This window comes from Vitis vinifera, chromosome 8 (assembly GCF_030704535.1).
Source record: "Vitis vinifera cultivar Pinot Noir 40024 chromosome 8, ASM3070453v1".
Taxonomy (NCBI): domain Eukaryota; kingdom Viridiplantae; phylum Streptophyta; class Magnoliopsida; order Vitales; family Vitaceae; genus Vitis; species Vitis vinifera.
Window position 1 is genome coordinate 21,395,094 of NC_081812.1, and position 26,089 is coordinate 21,421,182.

General features: G+C 35.7%; 4 protein-coding genes across 10 annotated transcripts; 2 read left to right on the forward strand and 2 right to left on the reverse strand.

Annotated features, from left to right (window-relative positions):
• Positions 1-870: 870 nt before the first annotated feature.
• On the forward strand, positions 871-4,117 carry LOC100255522 (non-structural maintenance of chromosomes element 4 homolog A). The gene is made up of 7 exons (XM_002278990.4): positions 871-1,538; positions 1,632-1,712; positions 1,872-2,124; positions 2,227-2,317; positions 2,938-3,154; positions 3,282-3,373; positions 3,627-4,117. The coding sequence occupies exons 1-7, from the start codon at positions 1,394-1,396 to the stop codon at positions 3,888-3,890; spliced, it is 1,143 nt and encodes a 380-aa protein (XP_002279026.1). The 5' UTR covers positions 871-1,393; the 3' UTR covers positions 3,891-4,117.
• Positions 4,118-4,671: 554 nt separating this feature from the next.
• LOC100250344 (enoyl-[acyl-carrier-protein] reductase [NADH] 1, chloroplastic) lies at positions 4,672-9,316 on the reverse strand. 2 transcript variants are annotated; one of them, XM_002279022.5, is made up of 13 exons: positions 9,073-9,316; positions 7,781-8,094; positions 7,140-7,249; positions 6,955-7,010; positions 6,784-6,868; positions 6,637-6,684; positions 6,207-6,281; positions 6,004-6,115; positions 5,796-5,847; positions 5,651-5,702; positions 5,481-5,538; positions 5,116-5,214; positions 4,672-4,973 (listed from the first exon to the last, which is right to left on the reverse strand). In XM_002279022.5, exons 2-13 carry the CDS (start codon positions 8,055-8,057, stop codon positions 4,822-4,824), a joined length of 1,176 nt encoding a protein of 391 aa, XP_002279058.1. In that variant the 5' UTR covers positions 8,058-8,094; positions 9,073-9,316; the 3' UTR covers positions 4,672-4,821. The 2 variants fall into 2 exon arrangements, with proteins under 2 accessions (XP_002279058.1, XP_019077386.2); XM_019221841.2 differs by lacking the exon at positions 9,073-9,316 and adding an exon at positions 8,694-9,005.
• Positions 9,317-10,367: 1,051 nt separating this feature from the next.
• On the forward strand, positions 10,368-17,595 carry LOC100245220 (zinc finger CCCH domain-containing protein 14). Its single transcript, XM_002279035.4, has 3 exons — positions 10,368-10,661; positions 11,547-11,607; positions 16,511-17,595. The coding sequence occupies exons 1-3, from the start codon at positions 10,589-10,591 to the stop codon at positions 17,268-17,270; spliced, it is 894 nt and encodes a 297-aa protein (XP_002279071.1). The 5' UTR covers positions 10,368-10,588; the 3' UTR covers positions 17,271-17,595.
• On the reverse strand, positions 16,508-25,911 carry LOC100243567 (protein FAR1-RELATED SEQUENCE 12). Of its 6 annotated transcripts, none has more exons than XR_009466463.1 (6): positions 25,779-25,911; positions 24,571-24,628; positions 22,624-24,488; positions 19,580-19,752; positions 18,538-19,083; positions 16,508-18,422 (listed from the first exon to the last, which is right to left on the reverse strand). XR_009466463.1 is itself a non-coding variant. In XM_019221750.2 (4 exons), exons 2-4 carry the CDS (start codon positions 24,622-24,624, stop codon positions 19,038-19,040), a joined length of 2,220 nt encoding a protein of 739 aa, XP_019077295.1. In that variant the 5' UTR covers positions 24,625-24,628; positions 25,779-25,911; the 3' UTR covers positions 16,508-19,037. The 6 variants fall into 6 exon arrangements, 3 of the variants coding, with proteins under 3 accessions (XP_019077295.1, XP_010653898.1, XP_059595256.1); XR_009466462.1 differs by adding an exon at positions 25,438-25,691 and having other exon boundaries at positions 22,624-24,628; positions 25,779-25,904; XR_009466461.1 differs by having other exon boundaries at positions 22,624-24,628.
• Between the last annotated feature and the right edge of the window lie 178 nt (positions 25,912-26,089).

Genomic DNA, 26,089 nt, shown 5'->3' on the forward strand with positions numbered 1-26,089 from the left:
AAGGGAAGATAAATAAAATAAATAAATTTAAATTTAAATTTAACGACTCTTTATCATACCCTTTTAGTGTTACATTTAATATATATATATATATATATATATATATATATATATATATATAAAATCAATTTTTTAGGTGTAAATTTTTTTCAAACTTTCTTTATATTTCTTCACCATAAATCAAATAAGATATTTGATTGCCTAGTGCTATAAACAAAAATGACAATTGTACAACAAATTTTTTTTTTCTTATAATAAAATAAAATACTTGGACCTGTTTAGGAACTATGTGAAGAGTTTCCTAGGAACTATTTTCTGTTTTTCAAAAAACTATTCTCTTTTCTGATTTCTAAATAGAAAATTAGGTGTTTTCAAAGAACATTTATTAGTTATTTTCTTTTGCTTTCATATAACATTAGAAATAAAAATTATTTTTAAAATATTAAAAATATGTTAAAAACATTTAAGTTTCCAAACAAACTTTTTTTTTATAAAAATCAAAAATCAATTTTTAAAAACGATTCTAAAAAATTATTTCTTAAAACCAAACATGCCCTTGATTTCCTCTACTTAAAAAATAAAATGATAGTTGTATATTAATTTATGTGTAATAAATAAATAAACAAAAACACACTAAGAAGACATGTTTGAACGTTGTAATGAAGGAAAATAATAGAAAATTTATAAAATTTATATTAATTATTACATTTGGATTATTTATTAATAGGATCTCATTAAACCCAAACTATTTTGGTTCATATATTTTAATTCATCTCTATTCTTATTTCTATTGGAATTTCTATTTTAGCATTCCAAAGCACGGCTGTGATATTTACTCTCTATATATATAAAGCTCACCTTAAAAAATATATATATTTGAAACCATTAATATTCTGAGGATGTAGTGCGTGAGTTTGAAAATTTAAATTTTTCTGAGCAGGCAAACGGATCCTTAACCTCCAGCGGAATAGTCTATCTATAGGACTCAGAGGAGGGACTAGGGAGGGGAACCGATAACTTTTTATTCAAAATCTCATCTTGTAATCTAGGGTTTTGAATTTTGGGCCTCTTAGTTATTAGTCATTCCTCTAGGTGTCTACAACCTATTTTCCCAGAGTTTTCCCGACGAAGTGCGAGAAAATTCAAAACACTGTGGTGGGATTTGTCTAACGCGAACCATTTAGTTGTATGTGCGCAAATATTCAGTTTTCTTGGAATTGTTTGTTCTAGGATTCTGCATTTTTTTCTTTTTGTCTTTTAAAGTTTAGGGTTTGCGGGTTTGTTTTCTCCCACGGCATCAATCTAGGGTTTTGTAATTCATTGATAGGGAAGCAAATTTTTAGATTTTTTCTTTTTTTTCCACCCAAAAAAGTTCAAGGAGGTCCAAAACGCCATGGTCAGGGCTGTCAAACGTGAAGTGGGTAGTAGTAGCAGAGCGAATGCAAACGAAGCCGGAGCGGATAATTCAGGTCACCAAGGTGTGACTGAACGTAGAGTCCTGCGCTCACGGTACCTCGCCGTGAAGAATCAAATTTGCGGTAATTCAATTGCTTGGTTTTTTTTTTTTTTGCTTTCTGTTGGGTTAGGTCTTTAGCTTTGGATGGCTAATAAAGATTCTGATGTGTGCGCAGATGGGAGAGAGGACATTACCAAAGTTGATTCTGATAAGTTTAAGTCGATCATCAATGAGGTTGAAAGCTTGCATCAGCAAGGTATTCATTCAAACTAATTAGATTTTTCCCCCTTAAATTTTATTTTTTTGGTCTTTCTGCTACCCACTGTTTGGTTACCTGGAAAACGGTTAAGGAAAAGGAAACTAATATTTTGATTCTTTTTTTTTTCCCTTTCCCTTTTTTCAATTTTATTTTCAGTACAGAAGCCAAGAGAACAGGTTGCAGATGCAGAGGCTCTTTTGGACATCACAAACACCTTAGTAACCTCTGTGAAGGCTCATGGCAATGAAGGAATTACCCCTTCGGATTTTGTATCCTGTCTTCTTCAGGAGTTTGGGCAAAATCCCGGAGTAAGCACTAGTGCTGAGGATGCTGGGAACTCGATTGTTTGGAAGGACATAGGCCTTGTAGTCTCACATATTTTCAAAAGGGCTTCTGGATGTTGCACTATGTAATAAAGATTTTTCTTTGTTATTGTCGTCTGTTGGTTTTTAATAGTTTTAGATTTAAATTTTGAAGTTTCTCATCCGGTTCTGATATGCTTTGTCTCCAGGCTTGGACCTATGAATACTGAAATGAAGCAACGAAAGCCTGTTGTTCATAATAAGCGTGTGAGACCAACCGAAAGTGCTCGGCCTGAAGAGGTAAGAATGATTCTCCTAAATTGCAGTTTTTGATTTATCAGAAGGATTACTGATATAATAATTTTTCTAATCTAAGAACTGAAAATGACTTGTTATGCACATTGCAAAGCAGGGTTTCTATTATGGTGACCCACCACCATTAGTTGGCATGGAACCAATGTGATATTGGTTCGTGTTAAGATGGAAAAGCATGGTCAGCTGAAGCTTTGAACCCACCTTTGAAAATTACTTGTCATGCAAAATAGGGTTTCTGTTACCCTGACTTGGGATAAAACCAATGTGATGTTGCTCCTGTTAAATATGAGAATTGAAAAACATGGTGACTAAATCTTCTGTCTTGTTTATTCTATTTTTTTGTTAACCACCAGGAACTGAGACCACTTTCTGGCTTACTTTGTTACACACATTAGAACAATGGAAATTGTGCATCTCCTTAGGTCAGAGCAGCATTTTCATGTCAAGTATTAGCTAAAATTCTGTATCTAGTAGAAGAGAAGTTTAACATTTCAACTGTGAGGCTACTGATTTGTAAATTCATACACAATGGTGACTTCTTATTTTCTACCTTGTTGTTTAGGCAATTCTGTGATTGACATATATTTTGTTGTGACATTGTGCAGCTTGATGATACTGTCGTGGAAGAGAAATCTGATACTGATAAGAATATGTCAATTATGTTTGATATCTTGAGGAAGAATAGAAGGGTCAGGCTCGAAAATCTCATTTTGAATAGAAACTCCTTTGCCCAGACAGTGGAAAATTTATTTGCTCTGTCATTTCTTGTAAAAGATGGGCGGGCGGAAATAACTGTGGATGGGAGAGGCTGCCATCTAGTTTGTAAGATCCTTCACCAAAAAATTTATATTTTAGGTTCATTATGTTTCCCTCGCCTTCTGCATGTGCTTGTATGTGTGTATGTGTGCGTTTTTCTTTCCTCATTGTTGTTATTGTGTTTGCATTTCAGCACCAAGGAATGCTCCTGCTGCCAATGCCGTTGTCTCAGGGGAGGTCTGTTACAACCACTTTGTCTTCAGATTTGACTTTAAGGATTGGAAGGTACTTCAACAAGATTTTGGATGATTAAAGTTCTTACATCTTACTAATGATTTTTATATTTTGTGTTTGGTGATGCTTTACCAATGATGTTAACTATCATATGATCATTTTACTCTAAAGTTTTAGGCCTAACATGATTCTGGGTTGCTTTCTCTCTTTAATCTAAACTCATTTTCTCTCTGCTTTTTTCACTTGTCTTCACATAAAATAGTTTTAGAAAATTCATTGATTTTCAGTTGATATTGATTTACAGTTGATGGCAACTTCTGTTGGAGCTGGAGAGGAGCTGATGCCGCAAAGGAATTCGGTAAACCTACCTAACAACTCTCAAACAGACTCAGTAGCTGAAGAATGTGAAGCAGCAGCAGCACCTACAACGCCAATTAGGAAGTTGTCTAGGAATCGTGGTCTGGTTTTACAGGAGCAGGCTGTGGTGGAAGACTCACCAGAAAGTGATGATGCAGGAACAAGAGCTGCTGTCATCCGAAAGGGAAAGGGAAAGCGGAAGCTGAGGTGAGATGCAAGAGTTTTCCCCTTATGTCTATGACTTGCAGACAACGTAGGATATGTTTTTAGTTTTCCCCAAATTCAATTCTTCCTTTGGATGTTTTATACAGTTATACGTATATGTAACTTTGTAGCTTCAAGTGGTGTGTGGAATTGAGCCACAAGTTTTTTATTTCTTTGATTTCTTGTATATGCCCTCGGATTTGTTTCACTCTATGATCCTCTTCCTTTCCATAACTTTCCTTCGGTTTTTCCTTTATTTGTTACACACATGGCCCCATAAAGAAATTGAGAAGTTTGAATTTTGTTAGAGAGCATTTCACATTCTGACATTTATAACCCCTTTGTGATTAAAGAATATCATATAGTATATTTCATATATTGTTTATGAAAATAGTTTTCTTCATCTAATAAAAAGTTTTGACAAAAATTATCTTTATAAATATTTCAAATTATAAGGAGAAAAAATCACAACGTGGAGGTGGCCACGAAAATTCATACAAATTTTAGTGAATTCAAATTAGCTATGGTCGTGTGAATTGCAATCTCGATGAAATTTGGAGATAAATCAAAGCTTTTTTTTTTTATATAACCATGGATGTCCGGATCAGATTACGCGCACCTCAACTAATCCCATGGGGCCTTGAAGTTAACAACCGGGTAAACCTCTGATGGCCCTAAGGGGACTCAAACATAAATCAAAGCTCAGGGACAGTAACCTCGCCTCTAACATCGCACAACAGCTATTACAAACAACATGAGGTGAAGTATTTTGCAGATAGAGCATCATATGATAGCAAAGGATAAATTTCCCATCAGATATCCTCATATTATAATGGATACGCCAACTGATCTATTCTCACAAAATACATAACAAAGATTATTTTTGCAGAATCAAAATTTTGAATATGGTTCACTTAGCACACTTGTTACCGCTACCTCTAGTGATCTTTTGGAATGTCAAGGTTTTCAAATATTGGGCTGTCGACTCCCACCCCCATTGCATTCAGACCATTGTCCACATACACAACAGCACCAGTGATAGCAGAAGCCAATGGTGACACCAAAAAAGCAGCAGCATTCCCCACCTCCTCTGTTCCATTTATTATCAGCCTTAGTATCCAGAATTATCAAAAATGAATGTTGCATTTGGTGCTGCTTTTCTCAAGCATATGTTTGAAATAACTTTTAATGAAACCCAACCAAATGCCAGAAAGTAGAGGAAAATAACTTGCCTGCATGTAGTTCTTTCTGTAAGGGCGCATTGGCCAAAGAGTAGTTGATCATCATGTCAATAAATCCAATTGCTTTTGCAGCACGACTTCCTAATGGACCTGGTTTTTTATAAGCAGAAAGTGTCAGAGAAGTGTTTTTCGGCACTCAACATGTCCACACAGGAAACAACTCAAAATTTTTTCCATTTTGCTTCACAGATCCTAGCCATCTTTCACAGCTACTGGCTACACCATACCAGTGAACCTTAATTTGGCAATTGATTTTATAGTTTGAATATAGGATAACATCAGTTATACTAGGAGCACATGCTCCAGACCACCCAGTACCAGGTCACAACCATGAAACCATGATATTGGGAGAGTACCTGCAGATATGGTATTGACTCTGATTTTGTGTTTTCTCCCAGCTTCAAAAGCCAGTACCTGTACCGGGCACAATTTACATTCAATTACGAGCATTAGAAGAAATTAAATGGATATGGCCAACAAAAAGGGACTAAAAAAATACAAAAAAAAAAAAAAAAAAAAAACTCACCCGTGTATCACTCTCCAGAGAAGCCTTTGCTGAACTCATGCCCCCACCATATCTGCATGTGAAATTCAAAAGTTAAGATTCCCCTAAAATAGTTTGTTGCAAGAATCATAAGCCAGTTGAGCAAATCAGGAAAGCAGAGGTATACCCAGGAATGATCCGTTCTGAGGCAATGTATGTTAGAGAAATTGAAGCACCCCCTGTAAAATCAAGACCGAAGCTTAAATTCTGCCAATAACATTGATTCATGGCACATTGTGAAGATTTGAGGGGAAAAACAAAAGAGGAAGAATAAAGATAAATTGAAAGCAAGAAAAACTTGAAAAGACAAAACAAAAAGGGAATAGGAAATATACCTGGATTCATTATTGGGAGGAAATGCTTGAGCAAAGAAACAAAGGAATAACTTGATGCAGAAATAGCTGCAAGATATCCCTTTCTTGATGTCTCCAGGAGTGGTTTGGTGACCTGTGTATGGAATTTTTGTTGGCTAAATACGGAGACCAGGGTGAAAGAAAAACATAAACCAAAAACATAAGAATGTCAAATTGGAAAAGACCTCTGGTCCATTGGCGAGTGAGTGCACAAGGATGTCGATGCTTCCAAAATCCTGTTTAACAGATTCAGCAACTTCCTGCAAGGCATTATAAGCATAATGACTTTGATACAAAACAAAACATAATTTGTTTTCACTATTTTTGCCTGAATACCTGTTATGAGTTCAGAAAGGGCTGAGCCATATGATAGTAACTTTTTTCATATTTTTGTATGCAACACATCTAGTAATCTATGCAGTTCTAAGTGCACAACAGATCTCAAATATCCTATACAGGCACAGAAATTCATGAATCAACAAATGTACCAAAGCATAATCACATCTCATATCCAAGATAACTGAGAGTTCAATATTCTCTCTCTCTTTTTAAATTTCACAACTCATCATACTTGGATTGAACAATCAGTTTTATTCAGCAAAGAGAGAATGATACCTGAACAGTCCAATTTGAGGACCCTGCATAGCGTTTGTTTGTTTTTACCTGCACCAGATGGTTCAGAACAACATATAACAATTTCACTGGGATATAATATGATTAAAATGTTTATTCAAAAGACTATATGAGGAGCTATTCCAATACATCTTCAGGGACATCATCAAGACTGTCAAAAACTGCATCCAAGGGATAAACTTTGGTGATCTCCATTAAAGAACCATCTGGCAACCTGAAAGTATCAAATTCCATTTAGCAAAAACAGTTCGATGAACATAAAAGTTTCAGTACAACCAGAAAATGCTAATCTGTTCTTACTTGCGTGATTCGTCAAATTTCCCACGACGTAGACTGCTTTCAAAAATGTTGAGGGCCTATGAAAATAAAAAATTATTATTATCATTAAAAAATAAAATATTTTACAAGGAACAAAACATTGTTGCCAGAACTCATGAATCAGTCTATCCACAAGTCAATTAAAGAAGTTAGAATAATTTACATACAGGCACCCATGTGCCAATAAGAATTTCAGCTCCTGCAGCAGCAAGCGATTTTGCTATTGCCCAACCATATCCATTATCATCAGCTACACCCGCAATAAATGCCCTCTTACCTGCCAGTATTACTCACTATGTTAGTTTAGTCAAAATAGATGGGTTCATATTGTGTGACCAAGTATCAAACAAGTGGTAGAAGCAATTAATTTGGTTCTTTTTCCAACTTTTGCTCTTGTGACCTAGTTTAATCTTCATGGGTAAATGTGGTTCAGTTCTAATTCGCTTGAACAGTGGCTTTAGAGACTGGTCTCACATTTTAGTTCCATTTCAAATTTTAAGGCTTCTAGAACATTTATATGGTTCAGTCCTAATTTGCTTGAACAGTGGCTCTAGAGACTGGTCTCACAGTTGAGTTCCATTTCATATTTTAAGGCTTCTAGAACATTTATATGGTTCGGTTCTAATTCACTTGAACAGTGGCTCAAGAAGCATGCAAAACCCAAAAAATAATAAAAAAATACCAACAATATTTATAATGCAAGCAGCAAATATCATAGTTATGGAAGTTTCAAAATTAAAACCTAACAAATAGGAAAACACCTTGTTACAACAATAGTAACAAATAGAAAATCAAGAAGATGTACAACCTCTCAAATCAACTGGCAATCCCGGCAGAGGCTTGTTCTCACTTGCATCAGCCATTGCCTTTGTAACAACCTTTTCAAATCTTGCAGGAGTTGAAGTGGAGTTCTGAAAGAACAGCCGTGCGGATGACAAGTGCGAAGAGCTTGTAAGCCTGGACCAAGCTGCCCTTTTAACCTTGGTCACAAAAGATGCTGTGCTTGGCTTGATAATTTTGCGAGAAGAAGAAATGCATGGATTGGCAGTTGCCATGTGCATGCTGGGATTTGCAGTTGCCGCCATTTTCAGTAGCCTAATCACGAAACAAGAATAAATATACCTGCAAAAGAAACCATGACAAAACAAATTTAAATGGGAAGAATGAAAGGAAAATGCCTAAGAAAGGAAGCCATTTTGAAGCATTTTTCCTTTCCACGCACAGGTTCATTCAAATAACAAAAACTGGATCTTATAAGTTTTATAAACGAATAGATAAATAAACAAGATTAAGAAGGTCACAAGATAATCAATAAACAACAAATAAATATAATCAACACATAGACCCAGTAACAGTATGTGGAGGTGTTATGCAACCTCGCCAAAAAATAATCTAACAAAGATAAGCCAAAACACTAAAAGATGCACTAAAGTCATTTTACCCTCTATAGAATCTTCCATGGAGATGAATCTAAAGGTTAAATACAACAAATAGTTTTTAAACTTATACAGAAAACCCCAAAACTGCTGTCAAATTACCCCTAAATCCAAATAATCAAACAAACAACACTAATTCAACTCGGAAATAATATCCTAAATCTAAAGATAGCTGATCTTTAATAGAAAATAAATTTTCTACGAAAAAAAAGAAGAAGAAAAAAAGACTTTCTGTCGGAAATGATATAGGAGATATGGACACTGTAAATACCAAAGAAATTATACCTTTTAAAAAAAACAATATAAGAAATCAAGATCACCATCACAAACAGCAAGTCTGGTTCCAAAGGAAATGTGGAAAATACAAAGAAATTAAAAGTATGCGTCATGGGACTCTCACGACTTGGCTTAGCTGGTGCGCCATAGATCAACTGAATCACCGGATTCAAAATTTTACCCCCTTTTCCCGAGCATTTTTCTGGGAAACCAAACAGAGAATAAATCTGGAAATAACAAGTCCAGAACTCCAAAAACAATCCCATTTCTCTAAGCACAATGAATGCGCCCACTTTAAACCATATTCAGAACACGATCACAATAGAAATGGAGCTTGACAGCCCAACTTTTTTTTGAGAAACATGAAGCGAAATATAAGGGAACCCACCTCTCTTCGGCGCTAAAGCTTGGGATACAGAGAAAGATTGTGAAACGGGAAAATGGGGTTTTATATGAATCAGAAAAATAGAAGGGTTTCGATGAGATCGAGGGTGCCTTTGATGAGCTCGTAACTGCTTCAGCTTTGGAATTTCCGCAGTTAGGAGAACAGGTAGTGAGCTGTTTGGTTTTGGCGCCCACTCGAAAGGACGATCATGCCCCTGCTCATGGTGGCAACCCTAGTAGAGCCCGTTTGGGAGCCTCGAAAACGTGGGGAAATTTTGAAATTTAGGGTTAGGGGAAAAATGTGTTTGGCTATAGCTCAAATTTTAAAATTTTAAAAAGTATTTTTTAAGGATATAGAGTAATTATATACCTTTTGTATAAGAGTATTTATTTTTATACAAAAATTTATATTTATATTTTTTTTAAATAAAATAGAAGGCAACGTTATCAAAATATCCTTAGCAAAAAATTGTATTATTTTGCAACATTTAAAAATCCGTTTTAAAAATAATTCTTAAGCTAGTTTTAAAAAATAAATTTTATTTAAAATTTTAAATAAAAAAATTATTGATCTATCATTCATAGAGATATAGTGGGTTTATGCATGATCCATAATTTTTTTACTTATTTTTTATATATTTAATTATTTTTCAAATTTTTTGAATAAAAATAGATTATATCCAAAATTTAAAAATTGATCTTGTGCATACTTCCACAACAATAACATAATTTGGTTTAGGCATCTGCTCATAGAATCTCATTAAAAAAAAATCATTTTTATTTGTTATTGTATCAATTGTTAAAATTAAATTGCTTATTTAGGATTCAATCGCAATACTAGATCAAAGTCAAATCACGATCTTATTAACGAAGCAAATTTAATGGAACAATAATTAGTACCATAAGGAAATGGTAAAGAGTTGGAGAGTTTTGACCAAATTTAAACAACGTTTCATATAATATTCGATCATTATAAAAAATTATTTATAAGTATTAAACGACATTTTTAACTCTATTAAAATCACTTCGAATTCTAAAATTTATTCCAATCATTTTATTTTCGGAATGAATTTTCACAAAAAAAATTTACTAAAATATTTTTAAAGTTTCAAAACGCAACATATAAGAAAGTTTTATAAAAGAGTCTTTCCGTTTTATTTTTTTCAAAAAATATACATAACAAGTGACTAAAATGATAGACCATGAACGGAATGTCCTACACGCCCATAGGTATTCACTATAATTACAAAAATACCCAGGAAATTCACACATAAATAGATCTCGCTTTACATCACATATGACAACCCAGAAAGCACGTGACACCTTTTTTTTTTTTTCCTTTTTTTTTTCTTATATAAATCTCTCCACCACGTATATATTCGTTATTTATTAATATCACCTCTCTCTCTCTCCCTCCCAAAACCCTCGACTAGAGGTAGGGTTTGCGAGTTTTGCCCCTTCTAGAACTTCTGTGGTGATTCTGCTTTGTTTTGGATTTGGATCTGTCGACTTATTCTTCAATGGATACTCGTAAGCGAGGCAGGCCTGGAGGTGCGCTCAACGCTAACGGTGGATTCAAGAAATCCAAGCAAGGTTTGTCCATTTCTCACCTTCAATACTCTTTTATAATGGCTAGGGTTTTGATTTGGATTTTGATTTTGATTTTATAAAAGGAATCGCTCATAGATATATGTATATGTACGGTATTATGTACATATATTGCTTTGTTTGTACCGGTTTGATATGCTGCTGGCCGAGATTGTGCTTGTTTTAGGGTAGGGTTTATTTTTTCAAGAATCAATGCTCATGCTATTTTGTTTGGATTCGGTTCATTTATTGGTAACGAGATTTGTGTGTATTTTAAGGTTGAGCTTAGGGTTTTGGTTTTCTAAAAGGCGCTTCTTTATACACACTGCCTTCTTCGGAGTAGGTTCATTTGTTGGTGACACGAATTTTTCATGTTCCAGGGTTGTCACTCTTTTCAAAAAATTCTTGTACATTGTATACTGCTTTGTTTGGACTCGGTTATTTTGTTGGTGACAAGAATTGTGTATGTTTTTAGGGATAGGGTTTTGAATTTTTTTGAAGACAATATGTGTGTCCTTATGTATGTTGTATGATCTGGGCACTTCCCCTCTGTTAAGGCCATTGGAAGGCTAGGAGCTATATTTTGCACTGTGAACAAAACAATTTCAAATGGGAGGAAAAAAAAAACAGTCTTTGCACTGCCTTCCTTGTTTGTCAGAAATAGTTGGTACCCATATCAGTGGATGGTACAGAGAGGGGAAGTAGTTAAGAAATATTTATATAAATTATATTCTTGTTATATGGTTTTAAGCTATGCTATTACATAAAAGCGTATATTCATTTTTGAATACTGATATTAAGTAATTCTAGTGACTGTTGAGTTTTTGAGGATTTAATTTAAGATTTCACAGAAATTTTAGCTGAGAAAAAGTAATTAATGTTTTGCAACAGAAGTGGAGTCCTTATCAACTGGTATAGGAAGCAAATCGAAGCCATGCACCAAGTTTTTCAGGTTCAGATCTTCACCGATCTAACATAAATATTTTGAAATGCATCTATTTTTTGCTAATATGTATAACTTATAATAAGAATTTATTTTATAATTAAAGGCTGTGTAATGAACTTGTCATTCATAGTTGTTATACAGGTTCATACTCCCTTTGGCTCTAATGAAGATAACAACCGCTGTTGAACAGAATAGTGCTATTTATTTACAAAAATACAGAAAGATAACCTTTTCCAGGCTATAATTGGTGCAATGGAGCATTTTGGCACTGACAATTTCTTCTTTTAACTGTTCTATGCTCCTCCTTCTTATGATTCAAATAAGCGTCTTCATTTTCTTCCCACTAATTCACTACCTAAGATAAAATCTAATGATAATTTTTTTTCCCTTCTAGTAGATTGATGCAGGTATTAGACTTGTCCTTATATTGTTAAGCTAAAATATAGGTAACTACCTAATAACATATCTCCATCTACGAGGTAAAACTTTTGTAGAATTGCATTTTAATGAATTTTGTTACTTCAATAAGTTGGATCATTGTCTCGCTCTAATGACAGAGGATGTTAGATTCAAAGTGGTAAGGATAAAAGCTAGCATAGGTATGTTTGTTACTTTGGTCAGCACAGCAATAGTCTTTTTCCTTCCTACTTTCACAAAGGCATCTTTGACAATTTTCTTAGTTTGGAATTGGAATGTGAGTCTGTATGTGCATATTGTTTAGTTCCTATTTTTGGGGTTGGGATTTGTTGGGGTTTCCCTGTCATGCTTGGCACTTGGCATGCGTTGTGCACCGATATTTTTTTTACTTTTTTCCTTTCAGTAGCAAGCGAGAGTAAAACAGAGTATATGGAAGCTGCATAAGGTTGATTATCAAACATAAATGGTGGATTGAATATGAGATTGCATAGAAATCGGAGCAGGATTGTCAAATTGGAGAAATATTTCAAGAATGTTTGCGGTTATTGAACATGCATCAAGTTAAAGGGTAAATTTGAAACAAAAAGTTGACTGTTATGTGAAGGCTAAGAACATGTCAATAAAATGAGTTGAGCCAAAACAAGGATGCCACAATAGATTAGTGACAAAACATAGAATAAGAAATAAATGCATGCAATACCATTTGCATGCAAGATTAGGGAGCATTGGTTAGATTTGAACTTCTGCAATGGATGCCTACAAATAATGAGTCGGAAGGAGCTCATTCAAGATGAGGTGCATAGACTTTGAAAGCAAGACCAACAGATAAAAGATATGACAGTTCTGAGCTTCAGAGGACATGACTTAAATGAGCTGAACAATGGATGGTGATTCTTCTAGCCAAATCTAAATAATTAGATTTAAGGCTTTTGAACCTGAATGGAAAATAACCCTCCTAAACCACTTAGCTTTGGTGCCTCTGAAACTAGTAAAATTTGGTTTATAAGAATAGAAGTCAGCAGCCTTGTCCCTCTTTGCCAGACACTTTTAATTAATATATAAATTGTAATTTTTATTAAAAAAAAAAAAAAGAAGGAAAAGGCACTGGCTGTCAGTCTAATTCCCACTTGCATGAAGAATTATCAATTAGTTACAGGTGGTGGGAAATGGAGAAATACATCCTTCACATATTTGCTTCTAGTTTGCATACAATGTGAATGGCATGAGTAGGGGTCTTCTTTTTTGGATTCAACAAGTATTAACCATTTTAAGAACCATGCTATGTTAGTGCTTTAGAAACTAGATTAAAATTTTTCAAGGAAAATTTTTGATGTATTAATATTAAATCTTTTTCCAAGAAGGGCTTGAAGGATCCATTTTTCCAAAGATTAAATGAGCATCTATTGGTGCCATTAACATGATTGTCACCATGTGTTATCCCACTAATGACCATTGCTACCATTGCCATTGTTAGCGTTGCCATTTCCTTTTATTAGGTAAATAAGCAAATATATTAAAAGCGGAAGGAAAAGGTGCACCAGGTATACATGGAGTATACAAGGAGTGTCAAAATGCAGGAGAAAGGAAAAAAACAAACAAACAAACAAACAATGCACAATCCAAAACAAAGACAACCCTATGGATCATAGAAATAGAGAGGGCTCCCAAACGACTTAACCCAGTCCACATTTTGCTATCTGATGAGGGCCAACAAACCACCTAGAAAAAGAGCAACAACAACCTGTTTCACCAAAATCTCACTCCCCCAAGCCACTACCTGACACACTTATCAGTGGTCAGGACACTCAGAAACCAGATCCCACCTGCACTTCCTGCTCCTCTCATTTTCACTTGAATGATTGTAGTTAATGAAGCATTCCAACTTTCAAAGCTCTCTTTCAAAGCAAGAAGCAGAGGAAGGCCTCCTCTGAATACTCGAGCCTACCACTCTATGACACCCTTTATGACTTCCAGCTTTCTCAAAGCCTTCCATTGGCAAACCCAGGCACTCACTAAAGGAGACAACATCTCAGGGAAGTCCAAAACCAAACCTCCATTGGAAAATAGACGCAAAAGCCCACAACCATTGCCCCTACTTTTTATTGAAACCCCTCATTTTGCTCCCTCAATGGAGCAACGCGATTAGCCATCGCCAACAATGCAACCCATCTTTGAACATAGAAGAAGAAGAACAAGGCGAAGGGGAAGTTCTACCCCCCAACATGAAAGCAGAAGAAAAATCCTTACCCTTAAAACCATCTGCTGGGCATCTGCAGATGGCGATCTTACCTCAAGGCTTTATGCTATTGTTAAGATGTAAGGATCTGGGAGAAGCTTTTGGATGACCTTACCTTCAAAAACCATCTGCTTCAAACAAAAGGGCGTCTGCAGATGGTGATCTTACCTCAAGGCTTTGTGCTATTGTTAAGATGCAAGGATCTGGGAGAAGCTTCTGGATGACCTTATTACCTTCACTAGCAAGAAGCATGGCTTCTTAAGTACACTTTTGGGTCCACTAGCACACGGGTCCTCAACAAGAAAACCATAGCCCAAGTCTAGGAGGGTAACCCTCGGATCAAAGATGACCGGCCCAAAGAACAACCCCCCAACAAGGGAGGTTGGGCCATAGCAACAGAAGAAAGGCAAGGCCTAAGAAACTTAGGGCCCCCCACTTCCCACCTCCCGACCCCATCACCACCACAAATGTCACCATCTTCTCCATGGAATCTTCAAATAAATGGGTTTCTATCATTTTGTTTGATACATATACAGATTCTTTGTTTCAAAATCTTCTAAGCAATTTCAAATACTTTATCTACGATAATCTAAGTTAAATTTGGTTTGAGATTGAGTAGGTACTTGCTATGTGATGCTTACTGGAGTTCTTAATGTGATTTTTGTTCTAGCATTAGTGTAATTCTTGAAGGAAAAAAATAGATGTACTATTTACAGTTTTTTCAAATACCGTATCTACGGTAATCTAAGTTAATTTTGGTTTGAGATTGAGTAGGTACTTGCTATGTAATGCTTACTGGAGTTCTTGTATTAGTGTAATTCTTGAGGGAAAAAAAAAAATAGATGTACTATTTACAGTTTTTTCTCAAGTAATAAAATGAAGAATTTTGTTAGGAGAAATGGAGAAAACAAGGTTGAACAGTGTGTCCTTTTCAAAGCATTACACAACCAAAGATACAAGGTCAAACCTCCTGGCCAATTGTTGGACAGTGGTTTAAACTTCCATCAGAAATGCCTTTTTGTTCTTCAAATATAATTGCTCCTTGTTTGCAAGGAAGTGAGCATCAATATTGGTGGACCTCTACCTACCTATTTTCAATTTGTGATGTATTGAGAAATGCATAACTTCCCTAATATGGTGGATGATCCACCATGGCCCTGAATTATTAGAAGTACCCATCTTATAATGGAGGAAGGACCCTCCTGACCATCAGTCTATCCTAACCAATTCATGTAGTAGCTTCCTTATTGTAATAATTATTCTTCAGAAGAGAAGTTCTGCGGATAATTTGATTTTCACTCTCTTTGAATCTTATTTTATCATACACAAAAATCAAATTAAAATGCTGATAAGACATAATTTACTTTGTGTTCCTGTTTGCCACATTTCATTTACGTTAACAAGCATTAAGTATAAGGCATCCTTGCATTTTTCTTAAAGTCTTGAAAGAGGTCCTAGAGTTTATGCTGAGTTCCTTTTTCTTTTCATTTATTTTTTGACTGAATGAAATGAAATGGAGCTAAGTTAAACTCCATGACAGGATGTTCCTGCTCACTCGCACCATGAAATTGAGACAGTTGATTTACTACTTTGTAATTTGATGAATGAAAGTTATCAAAATATGATTGATGAATGAAAGTTAACCAGAGAAGGATGAGAAATCCATCAAAACGTGTTGACATTGCTATCTTAATCCTTTTGATGTACATATTACAATCCAATAAAGTTGAATAATGTTGAGAGGAAATGCCCTTGAAAACAATAGTAGTAGAGGCCTAAAAAGATGAATAGAAATAGACTAGGAGGGGGTGTTTGTTTTTTTGGCTTTTTGCTAAAAGCAATTTGTTTTCAAAATTTAGATTGTTTGTTTTTCTACTTTGTCATGACTTGTTATAAACTTTTTGCTGAATAGAAAAAGCCAAAATATTTGGTTTTTTCTAAATAGAAATAATAAGATATTGGTTTTTCTTTATTTTTTATTACTTAATAGAAATAAAATACTACAAAAACAAACAACCTAATACTTAACACTATTAAGCATTAAAGTTCTATTTAGAATTAAGTAAAAAAACAAACACCATCTAGGTCTATATCATTTTTTTTTAACAATCCTTTATTCTTTCTGATGATGATGCTGTAAGATCTATTTTTGTTTCTTTTGGTTGAGTTGTTAACTGGGGTATTGGTATCTCTTGGTGCATGGGATTGCCACATTTGGTCTTAGTCTGATTGGGTGCATTATTTTTTGTAATGCAGCACCTCTGGCTGTCCTTTTGGGGAGAGCTGCCACTTCCTCCACTATGTCCCTGGTGGCTACAATGCCGTGGCTCAGATGACCAATCAGGCACCGATTCTTCCTCCAGCCTCGAGAAACATGGCAGGGCCACCACCTCCTGTTCCAAACGGCTCCTCCATGCCTGCTGTTAAGAGTAAAATGTGCAACAAATTCAACACTGCAGAAGGCTGCAAATTTGGTGACAAATGTCATTTTGCCCATGGTGAATGGGAGCTTGGCAAGCCACTTGCTCCATATCATGATGATCCTCGAGCCATGGGATCCATCCCAGGCCGCTTAGCTGGTCGAATTGAACCGTCACCAACAGGCCCTGCTGCTAGCTTTGGTGCCTCAGCCACTGCCAAAATTAGCGTAGATGCATCGTTGGCTGGAGCCATCATTGGGAAGGGCGGTGTGAACTCGAAGCAGATATGTCGCCAAACAGGGGCCAAACTTTCCATACGGGAGCATGATTCAGATCCAAATCTGAGGAATATTGAACTGGAGGGGACTTTTGAACAGATAAAAGAAGCGAGTGCAATGGTAAGAGAACTAATTGTGAACATCAGTGCAATGCCAGGGCATGCAAGAACAACTGCAATGCCAGGTGGTGGCCAAGCCCCTCCGGCCAGCAACTACAAGACTAAGTTGTGCGACAATTTTACAAAAGGGTCATGCACCTTTGGAGAAAGGTGTCACTTTGCTCATGGGGCTGGTGAGTTGCGCAAATCTGCAATATAAATGGCGCACTGCTGTACCATAGTAGTAGTGGGGTGGGGAGGGGACATGAGTGGGAAATCAGTTCGCCTTTTTTCTTTTTTTATCATTATGGCAGCTGGAATTTAACTTTGTTGAAGTAGCAATTATCATATCATAGAGCTCTGGGCTTCTAATTTTGCTTTACGAACAACTACATTAGCTTTAGTAGCCTTGGGCTTTGTCTTAAGAGTGGCGGTAGATGCTATTAATTATTCCTCCTGTTGTGTGTGTGTGTATTTGCTTTCAATGTATGGTGATGTTGAGAAACTATTTGCCCTAAAAGACTAGATAGGAATTTGAGCATTTATTTTTGAGGCTTATATGCATTTAGTATTAACTATTAAGCAACCAACCAAGATGTTCTTGCTCTGGGTTAGCTCTTTTAAGATGCTTTTTGCAAGCCAGCTGTGGGTTACTATGATCCAGCACTAATGTCACTTTGGGGCCCGTAACTCGTTTAGAGATGAAATGAGCAACTGGCCCAGAAAACATGGTAGTATCCAAATATGGGAAACTGTGGTAAATCCAGCTTGTCAGATACGGTAAAAACCGATAAAAAAAAAAGGGTATAGAAAGGCAACAAGAGGAATCAACATCAATAATTATAACTACAGCAAGAAACATTGTGATTTCTAGCTTGGTAACCAGCTTTTGGTTGGAGCGTACTTCAAGTCCTCAACATCTCAGAATATTACGTAGGGGGCCAAGGAATTTCTGCAAATGTGCCAGTAAGTAGTTTAACCGATGGTGGTCGGTATGTGCAATTTACTATTATAATATTACTACTATTTGATAATTTACACTTCTAATTCCTAAGCTGCTTCCTACTTCCTAGTCCCATACTTTTTTCTTTTTGTTTTTTTTTTTCCCTTTTCTTTTTCCTCGTAAATGAATAGACTCGTGGGAAGGCAGCAGAAAGGGACAGATGAAATGCCGACAAGAAGTTTCAAAGCTGTGCAGACAAAGCTCAAGACATGAAAGAGAAAACAAACTTGGAGTTCTCTGCATGTTACTCACGATTATGGATGCTTGCTCTTATCTCATAACACTTTCTAGGACCCTAGCTTCCTGCATTTCACACATTCCCCGGTTGCACGTATCACAGAATCATCAGTCACAACCCTTCCCCCTTCCCTGCAGAAATTAGTATTTATATCGAATGAAAGCCAACCAATCAGTTCATTGTCTTTCAAATACAGTCAAAAACCAATATGAAGGAAATGCTCTGGTTATTAGATCGGAAAAATACCTGTGATAAAATGTTTGGGTCTTGCTACCCACACTGGTTCCCTGGGGAAAAGAAAATTTTATTTTGGTGATCTGCTGAGCATTGGGTCCCCTAACACGCAAAACTAACTAGAGGAAAAGAAATGCCATCAAAAACCGCTGGCATCAAACTTGTAACATAAGCCTCCAAGGAAGAGGGAATAAATTAAAAGGAAAATAGCATCCAAACAATGAAAAGAGCAGCCAAAAGATTTTTCATAAAAACAACTTTGAAGTGATTTGACAAGGGTCGCTGAAAGAGAGAGTTTCCTATGTGTGATCTCATGGACTAACAATAAATATCAGACTTTTTATCGAAGTCATCATGTATGATGTAAATAGTAATAGAAGGGATAAGCAGAGACACAAAAAGATGAAGCAACCGATATCCAGACACAACTTAGAACTCATTTGTTGTGGAGGATTTTCTTCTCTTTGTTGAACCCTTGGGGTTTGAACAATGGATAGGAGTTTCCCATAGCTTTATGTGTTCCTTCTTATACCGAAGCCCACAAGCATTGCAGAGGGTCTGAAAATCAAGCAAAAATAAGTAATGTCATGAGAAACCAAGTAGGAAGCTACTAAAAGAACAATTGGGATTTAGGATAAACATAAAGTTGAGTTCACTTAAAATAAGGCTTGGTGGGACTGAATTTAGAAGATTTTGCTGGGGACTGTGCCGCCGCTGCTTCATGTGTTTCTCTTCTCATTTCTTGTTAGTAGTTGTTGACTGGTTTAAATTTGTGCTAGGATTTTAGGGTTCTTTGGAGGAAATCTCCTTGTTTCTTCACTATTTTCTCTCCTTCCTTTCAGGAAGTTCCCCCCCTCCTTTTTTGTATCTTGGCTATAAAAACATATATGTGTTTGAAATTGTTCAGCCAATGAGAAGAAAGAAGCTATGATTTCAACTTTCCTATTCCCCTTGTTGCTCATCACAAGTTGGTATTGGTCTCTTGGATAAGAATGGTCACTATATTTTTGTGCTCAATTCTAAAAATTGTTTAGGGAAAAGCTGAGTGATTTACCCTTGGGCCCTTGGGGCCATAGCGCCATGTTGAAGCATCAAGTAATCTGGGGAAGTTGTGAAGCCAGTGGATATAAAATCACTTGTACTCATCGAAGAACCTCCAGGGAAAGCAGGTTCATCTCTAAAATACACATCTCCATCTCCATCAAATCGACCAGAGTTCTCTGCTACCTGTTTAAGTTACCCAATTTGAGTATGAAAATTTATATGACTAAATAAAATACAATTTCAAAATATATGCCAAATAAAATCCAGTTTCAGAGACATTTTGAGGTGATGTATTGTTTTTGGTGGGTATACTTCAGTCTAATGCATTAGAAAATATAAGGGGGATGAAGATGTTGAATGAGTGCCTGTGGCCCAGTATTATAACATGCCTCTGGTTCTTGCCTCTAAGTGCAAGGTTCAGGCCATTTTAACTGAGTTTCATGTTGGTACAAAAAAATAAACTGAGATAAAAAAAGAATTAGGAAGTTTTGCAGCAAAAAGAAAGCCTTCGATAAATGTTCAAGTTTCACACCCAATCCTTTGGATAACATGTAGCAGAAATATGAGTACCTTTGCCTACCCTACTAGGGGGTAGAGCCAGCAGAAGTCCTCCACAACCCACCAAGCCCCTTGGTCCATATGACATATCATTTCTCCACTATTTCAATTAATAGTCAATCATACAAAAATCAATCAGTTGATTTTCTTACTGTATCAATATAATCTTAAAGGTTTCTGAATTATTAATATACAAAAGCAAAATTGCACAGCTAAAATTATTAAATCCAGATGAGTTTTAGAATAATTGTTCTTCTTCAAGCAATGGGCCCTGACTCCTAATCGGTGCTCATATGGTGAGATTAGAGTGCTACACTTCACATACAAGAAATGTAGTGTTAACACATAAGTTGCCAAAATGAATGTGAAAGCAATGGTAATCTAATCACAAGAATTAATTTTGTCAAATTTTAAAATATACTATCTTGTAAATATCTAAAAATAAAATGAAATCTCATACTAATTGTTTACAAGATATTTGATTTGAATTATGCAATATTAGAATTTCAGTTTACTAGATTATCACATAAACCATGCCAGGAAATATTTCTCAGCTCCCATCCTCATCCTTATGTTAACATATACAACATATCCAACTGCGATAACAAGCAAACCAACCCAGAAAGGTGAAGGGGATGTTGCAAGTTGATTCATTAAAAGAAGAATACACATGAAGAGGGGAATTAAAATGTTGCAGTCTTCTTGTTGTGGAAAGGCTGGAAGCACCGATTACGTGCAGAAAACAAGAGGTGATATTTTCTATATGCTGCACTACTTTGCCTTTAGAGGCTTTATTTCGTATACTGCTGCATTAATTGTTAGCCACATTAATATTTTCTCCTGTTGAAGTTCAGAAAGTGGATTTTTCTGCAAGAAGTCATAATAATGACCACTAAAGCCTGAAAAGCTTATTGACATCTAAAAAGATTGTGTAGTTACTTTAACATGGAAAATCACATATGGTTCCTATACAGCAAACTTTACATTTGGTCATTTATTCTTTTTGCTATAAATCATTGGATTTAGATTTTCTCTCTCTTTTGAAGGTGAAAATCTTAACATTGAGAGACTGAAGAGTTTCAAGTTCAGAGGGTAAAGCCTACAAGGATAAATGTCTATGGCCCTATCATGCTATGCATGTTGGACCTAGATCTAGTAATTTAATATCAAGAATGGCATTGGTTTATGTTTCACTCGTGGATCATCTTTTGATAAATCAAATTTTTTATCTCCATTCTCCAGTATAGAAAAAAAAAATTCCAATGGACAATAATAATCAACCCATATGCAATCTAAATTCATGAAGGTGACTGTTAAGGCACTTCAAAGGAAACCAATGGCATCATGGAGAACAGTCACTTCAAAGCAAAGCAATCACATCAAGGACCAAGTTGAGGTTTGGGTGGGATCTCAAATAGTTGTAAGGTTGGAAACAATTGGAGCAGCAAAAAATGGCACTTTTTCCTTTATAGAAGTTGTTACCCTTAATTTTCACTAATGAAATTGAGGATAAAAAGAGCAGCATATTTGCTAAAGTTTATATTTATCAATATTAGGTGTGGAAAAAGAATAGTGGACCCAAATGTGGCTATTGGTGAACATGACGAGTTGTACTTTCAGGCCACTTGTTGATGCAACTGCTGATTTGCATGTTGTAAGCATTTTGTTTTCTAGAACACGTAGCTTTTCAATTGCAAGGCATGAAACATCCTGCAATGGTAAAATATGCTCTCATATTTACCTATCAAAGAAAGAGAGAGAGAGAGAGAGAGAGAGAGAGAATATAATAATAATAGGCAAATAAAATCCGATTGAAGGCGCCAAGCAAAAAAGGGGGTGCACCCTATGTATAGAGGGGTATACAATAGGCACCAAAAAACAAGAGAACCAAACTTCTCACTAAAACAACACAACTCAACCAATCTATCCAGAGTTTAGACTATAAATGAATTTCATCAATGTACAATTTTCCACATTAAAAGGAACTATAGACCATTCACATATAAATTTAATTAAAATCTCCTTTAGTCTTTTATTTGAAAAATTATATAAACAAACGTAAATAAATTTTATATATATAGACACACACATACATATGTACATACATGCATTTGTGGAAAAAGTACCTATCATATTTAATATTTCTAGAAATTGGGGGTTTATACTAACTTCACTTTCATTTTATCCAATACATGAATAAAAAATAAAGTTAAGAAAGTGAAATATGCAATGGAAAAGAGATCAACTTTTCTACCAAGTATATTGACATCTATTGTTTCTGTTATATATACTGGAAACTACTAGCATTTCAAATAGCAAGACGATGAAAATCCTACAAACAGAAGCAATTTGGACCAGAAATTAACACCAAATGAGTATGAAATCATAATAGATAATCATTGGTCAATCATCTCAAATTCTATAGATTGCCAACATGAAAAACTTTTTTTTTTTTTTTTTTTTTGATTGGATCAACATGAGAAACTATCTCAATACCTGAATATCCATAAGGGCCTTTATCTTTGAAATCTTCTCCAAGCCTTGCATTATCTCATCGAATCTTATGTTAACATGTTGATATGCTTCTCCAGATTCAGCAGCCACAGCTGCCATTTTAACTGCCTTATGGCACAAGATTTTAAAATTGTCTGCTGCAGCCAACATAGGGTCTTCTTCTATGATAGACCCATGACCATCTCTTACACTTCCAACCCTTGCATCTTTTGTCCACCTATTTAACATGTATTGTGTTGGAACTACCTTAATGTTCCTTTGGTCAAGCACTTTTAAAGCATGGCTGCACAAAACTCCATCAAATTCAAACTTCATACAACTGCAGACTACTGTATCATTTGATGGATTAAATGTAACTTTATGCTCTCGAGAATGTTCATATATGTTTACCTTGTACTCAAATAAAGATCCACTTGAACCACACTCATTAACAACCAGATTCAGACACTTCTCATATTCTCGTTGAAACACTTCAAAGACTTCTGGTGTATAAACATCCCTCGCATGCTTTAACAATATCACATTCCCCAACAATGATGGCAACTGTTCAAATATGTCATAACTAGCTTCTAATTCTTTGCAACGTAGATCAGACACCATCCTTTCGAAATGCTCAAAAGTTTGCAATATATCTAGGTCAGGGTTTAAGTGATCCATCAAGTTTCTATTAAAACTGTTAATTAACTCTGAGTTTTTTAGATCTGCGTAAAAAGTATGCCTTCCATAGGCAATAGCCCATTTCTCTCTTTCATCAAATATCCCCTTCAACCACTTATTTTTCCGAAGATTGTGTGTATCCAACATTACCTTCCACGCCTGAATGAAGTCCTCTTTATCTTCATGATCATAAATGCAGCTGCTAAAATCTCTGGAAAAAGAGCCTGGGCCATCAAACGCATGGCTTAGATGTAAAAGAGCATTGTGGTATATATTCCAGATACATATACGATGATTTGTTTCTGGCATCACCAAATTGATCGCTTCACTAATTGCTGCATGTTGATCTGTGAGAATTGTCTTTGGCTTCTGTCCAGACATTGCTGTCATAAATGTTTGAAATAGTACCTCAAAAGATCCAATAGTATCATCATATAAAAGTGCAGCACCAAATATAACTACTTGCTTGTGATGATTCACACCAACAAATGGCACTAATGGTTGGCAATCTTTGTTAGTTCTGAAAGTTGTATCGAAGCAAACCACATCACCAAACTGGCCATAGTCCACAATCATCTGTTTATCAGCCCAAAATATGTTGGTTATATAATCATCAATATCATGTTGCACTTCATAAAAGAATGACGGATCTTCCAATTGCCGCTTCTGTAGACAATCCAACAAAATTATTTCCTCTCCTTCCTTCATTTCTCTTCTCCTCCTAGAATGCAAATGGTTGTTATAGTCAAAGGCTGATTCTGAGTGTCTCCTAAAACTATCCTCTGAGTCAACACCAGCAGCTTGAGCATCAGTTAATCTCCCTTCTGGTGGTACACTGCAGGCTTCATCTGGGGCCCTAACTTCATGATTGTGTTTAGCTTCAAAATGGATGACAGCATATTTACCATTGGATTGGCGAGAAACGACCATTTGTGCCAAGCAACCGGTTTTCCTTTCCTTCCTACGTTTCCTCGCATTAGCACCATATTTGTCATTCTGTACAAAACTTTCTTTAGAGCAAGGAAACCTTCTTGCTAGCACTTCACCATTCATCTCACTCTTGTCTAAATGATTATTCCTAACAGTAAACCCTGTCAATCTAGCATAATTACTGTAAAATTCATATGCTTGATCATCAGATTCAAACTCCATTCCAATTTTTGGTACCATATCCATGCCAGCTTCTTCTTCTAAAGAAATATTAGGTTGTGCATTATCAACAGAGGGAATTACTATGTCAAATTCCAAGACTTGTGAACTAAGAGGTTTTACCTCCATATCATCTTCAGCCAGAGTACTGCTTGTTCCAATATCAGTTCCATCCATCCACCTTCAGCAAAGAGTCAAAAAAAAAAAAAAACAGCATTTAGGAAAAAGCAGCATTGATGTCTAGCACAAAATCTTAGGCAGGTGCATATTAGAAAAAAAATCAAAATGAATAAAAATTCTTATAACAGTGGTAGTTCTTTAAAACATGCAATCTGTTGCTGCTCCTATAATTGATTAATTCCCTACACTTACCCTCTGTTTGGTCGGTTGATGTGAAAATGAACGAGAAAAAGGAGGATCTCACAACAAAATCATTAGAGCTCTTGTGATTTCTGACATTCCTTTTTCAAGAAAAAGACATGTCTTTTTTTTTATTTATTAAAATCTTAACATTTATACCACACTGCATTTTTATCATCTTATGAAATAACCAGAAAATCACCATAGAAAAAGACATGAAAGCTACGGCTCTAATAAGCAATTGCCATAGCTTGTATGATTTTGAATTTTCTTTCATCACAACCAAACAGAACGGAGAATTTTGAATGCTGTTTCACAAAAAGCATCAACAAAAGGAAGAAAATAATCTTCATTCAACTAAGCCAAAATGATATCACTGTTTCCAACATTTTCTCAGCAACCAAAGACACAGAAGAAAACACAAATTCCAGGGAGAACCCTAATTGTCCAATTGATTTCAAGAGGGGGGGGGGAGGGGAAGTAGGAGCGCTTCGACTCCTAAAAGCGAGCTATTGCTATAAAATTGGCTGTAAGCTAGGATTTCTAGTTTTCTTCCAGTTTCAGCTCAACCAGAAGTAACCGATAATTTTCATCTCTATCACATAATACATCAATAAAATAAACAACTACCTGTAAGCAATGGAAAAATGCAATCACAGTTTCCAATATTTTCTCGGCAACCAAGCGCAACCACATAACAAACCACAAATCCCTCGGAGAACCCTAGCGGTCCTCGGGATTCCATAGGACAAGACAGGAGAGCTTCGTCTCCGACAAGCGATTGCCATAAAATTGGCAGTGTGATGCACCATTTCAAGTTTTCTCTCATTTTCCTTTTCTTTTCTTTCACTTTTTCCGCAACCAAACAGAACAGAGAAATTCGACTGGCGTTTCAGAAAATCTATCAAGAAATGATTGGAAAAAGAACAAAGCAAGTAAAATAAAAAAGGAAAATATTAGAGGGGGAATACCCTGAAAGCGTGGGTGTGCCGTGCGCTCCCGCTTGAAATTAAAGTGTTTTTTGGGAGGCAAAGGATCTTCTCCGCTGCAAATCCCACGAGTTCATCCGGTAACCTAAGGCTGGGGATTCTGTATGAAGCAGGGGTGACACTGTCATTTCGTTCACAATATGAAGCTTTCTTAAATTACAAAATTGCCCATCCTCTTATACCTTCTCGACGGAAATATCCCTTGCTTATGTAAATCATCCTCTACTTTTTACACATCTTTGCTTTAAACTTCATTTTGCAACCAATCTCCTCTTAAATTATAACTAGATGTG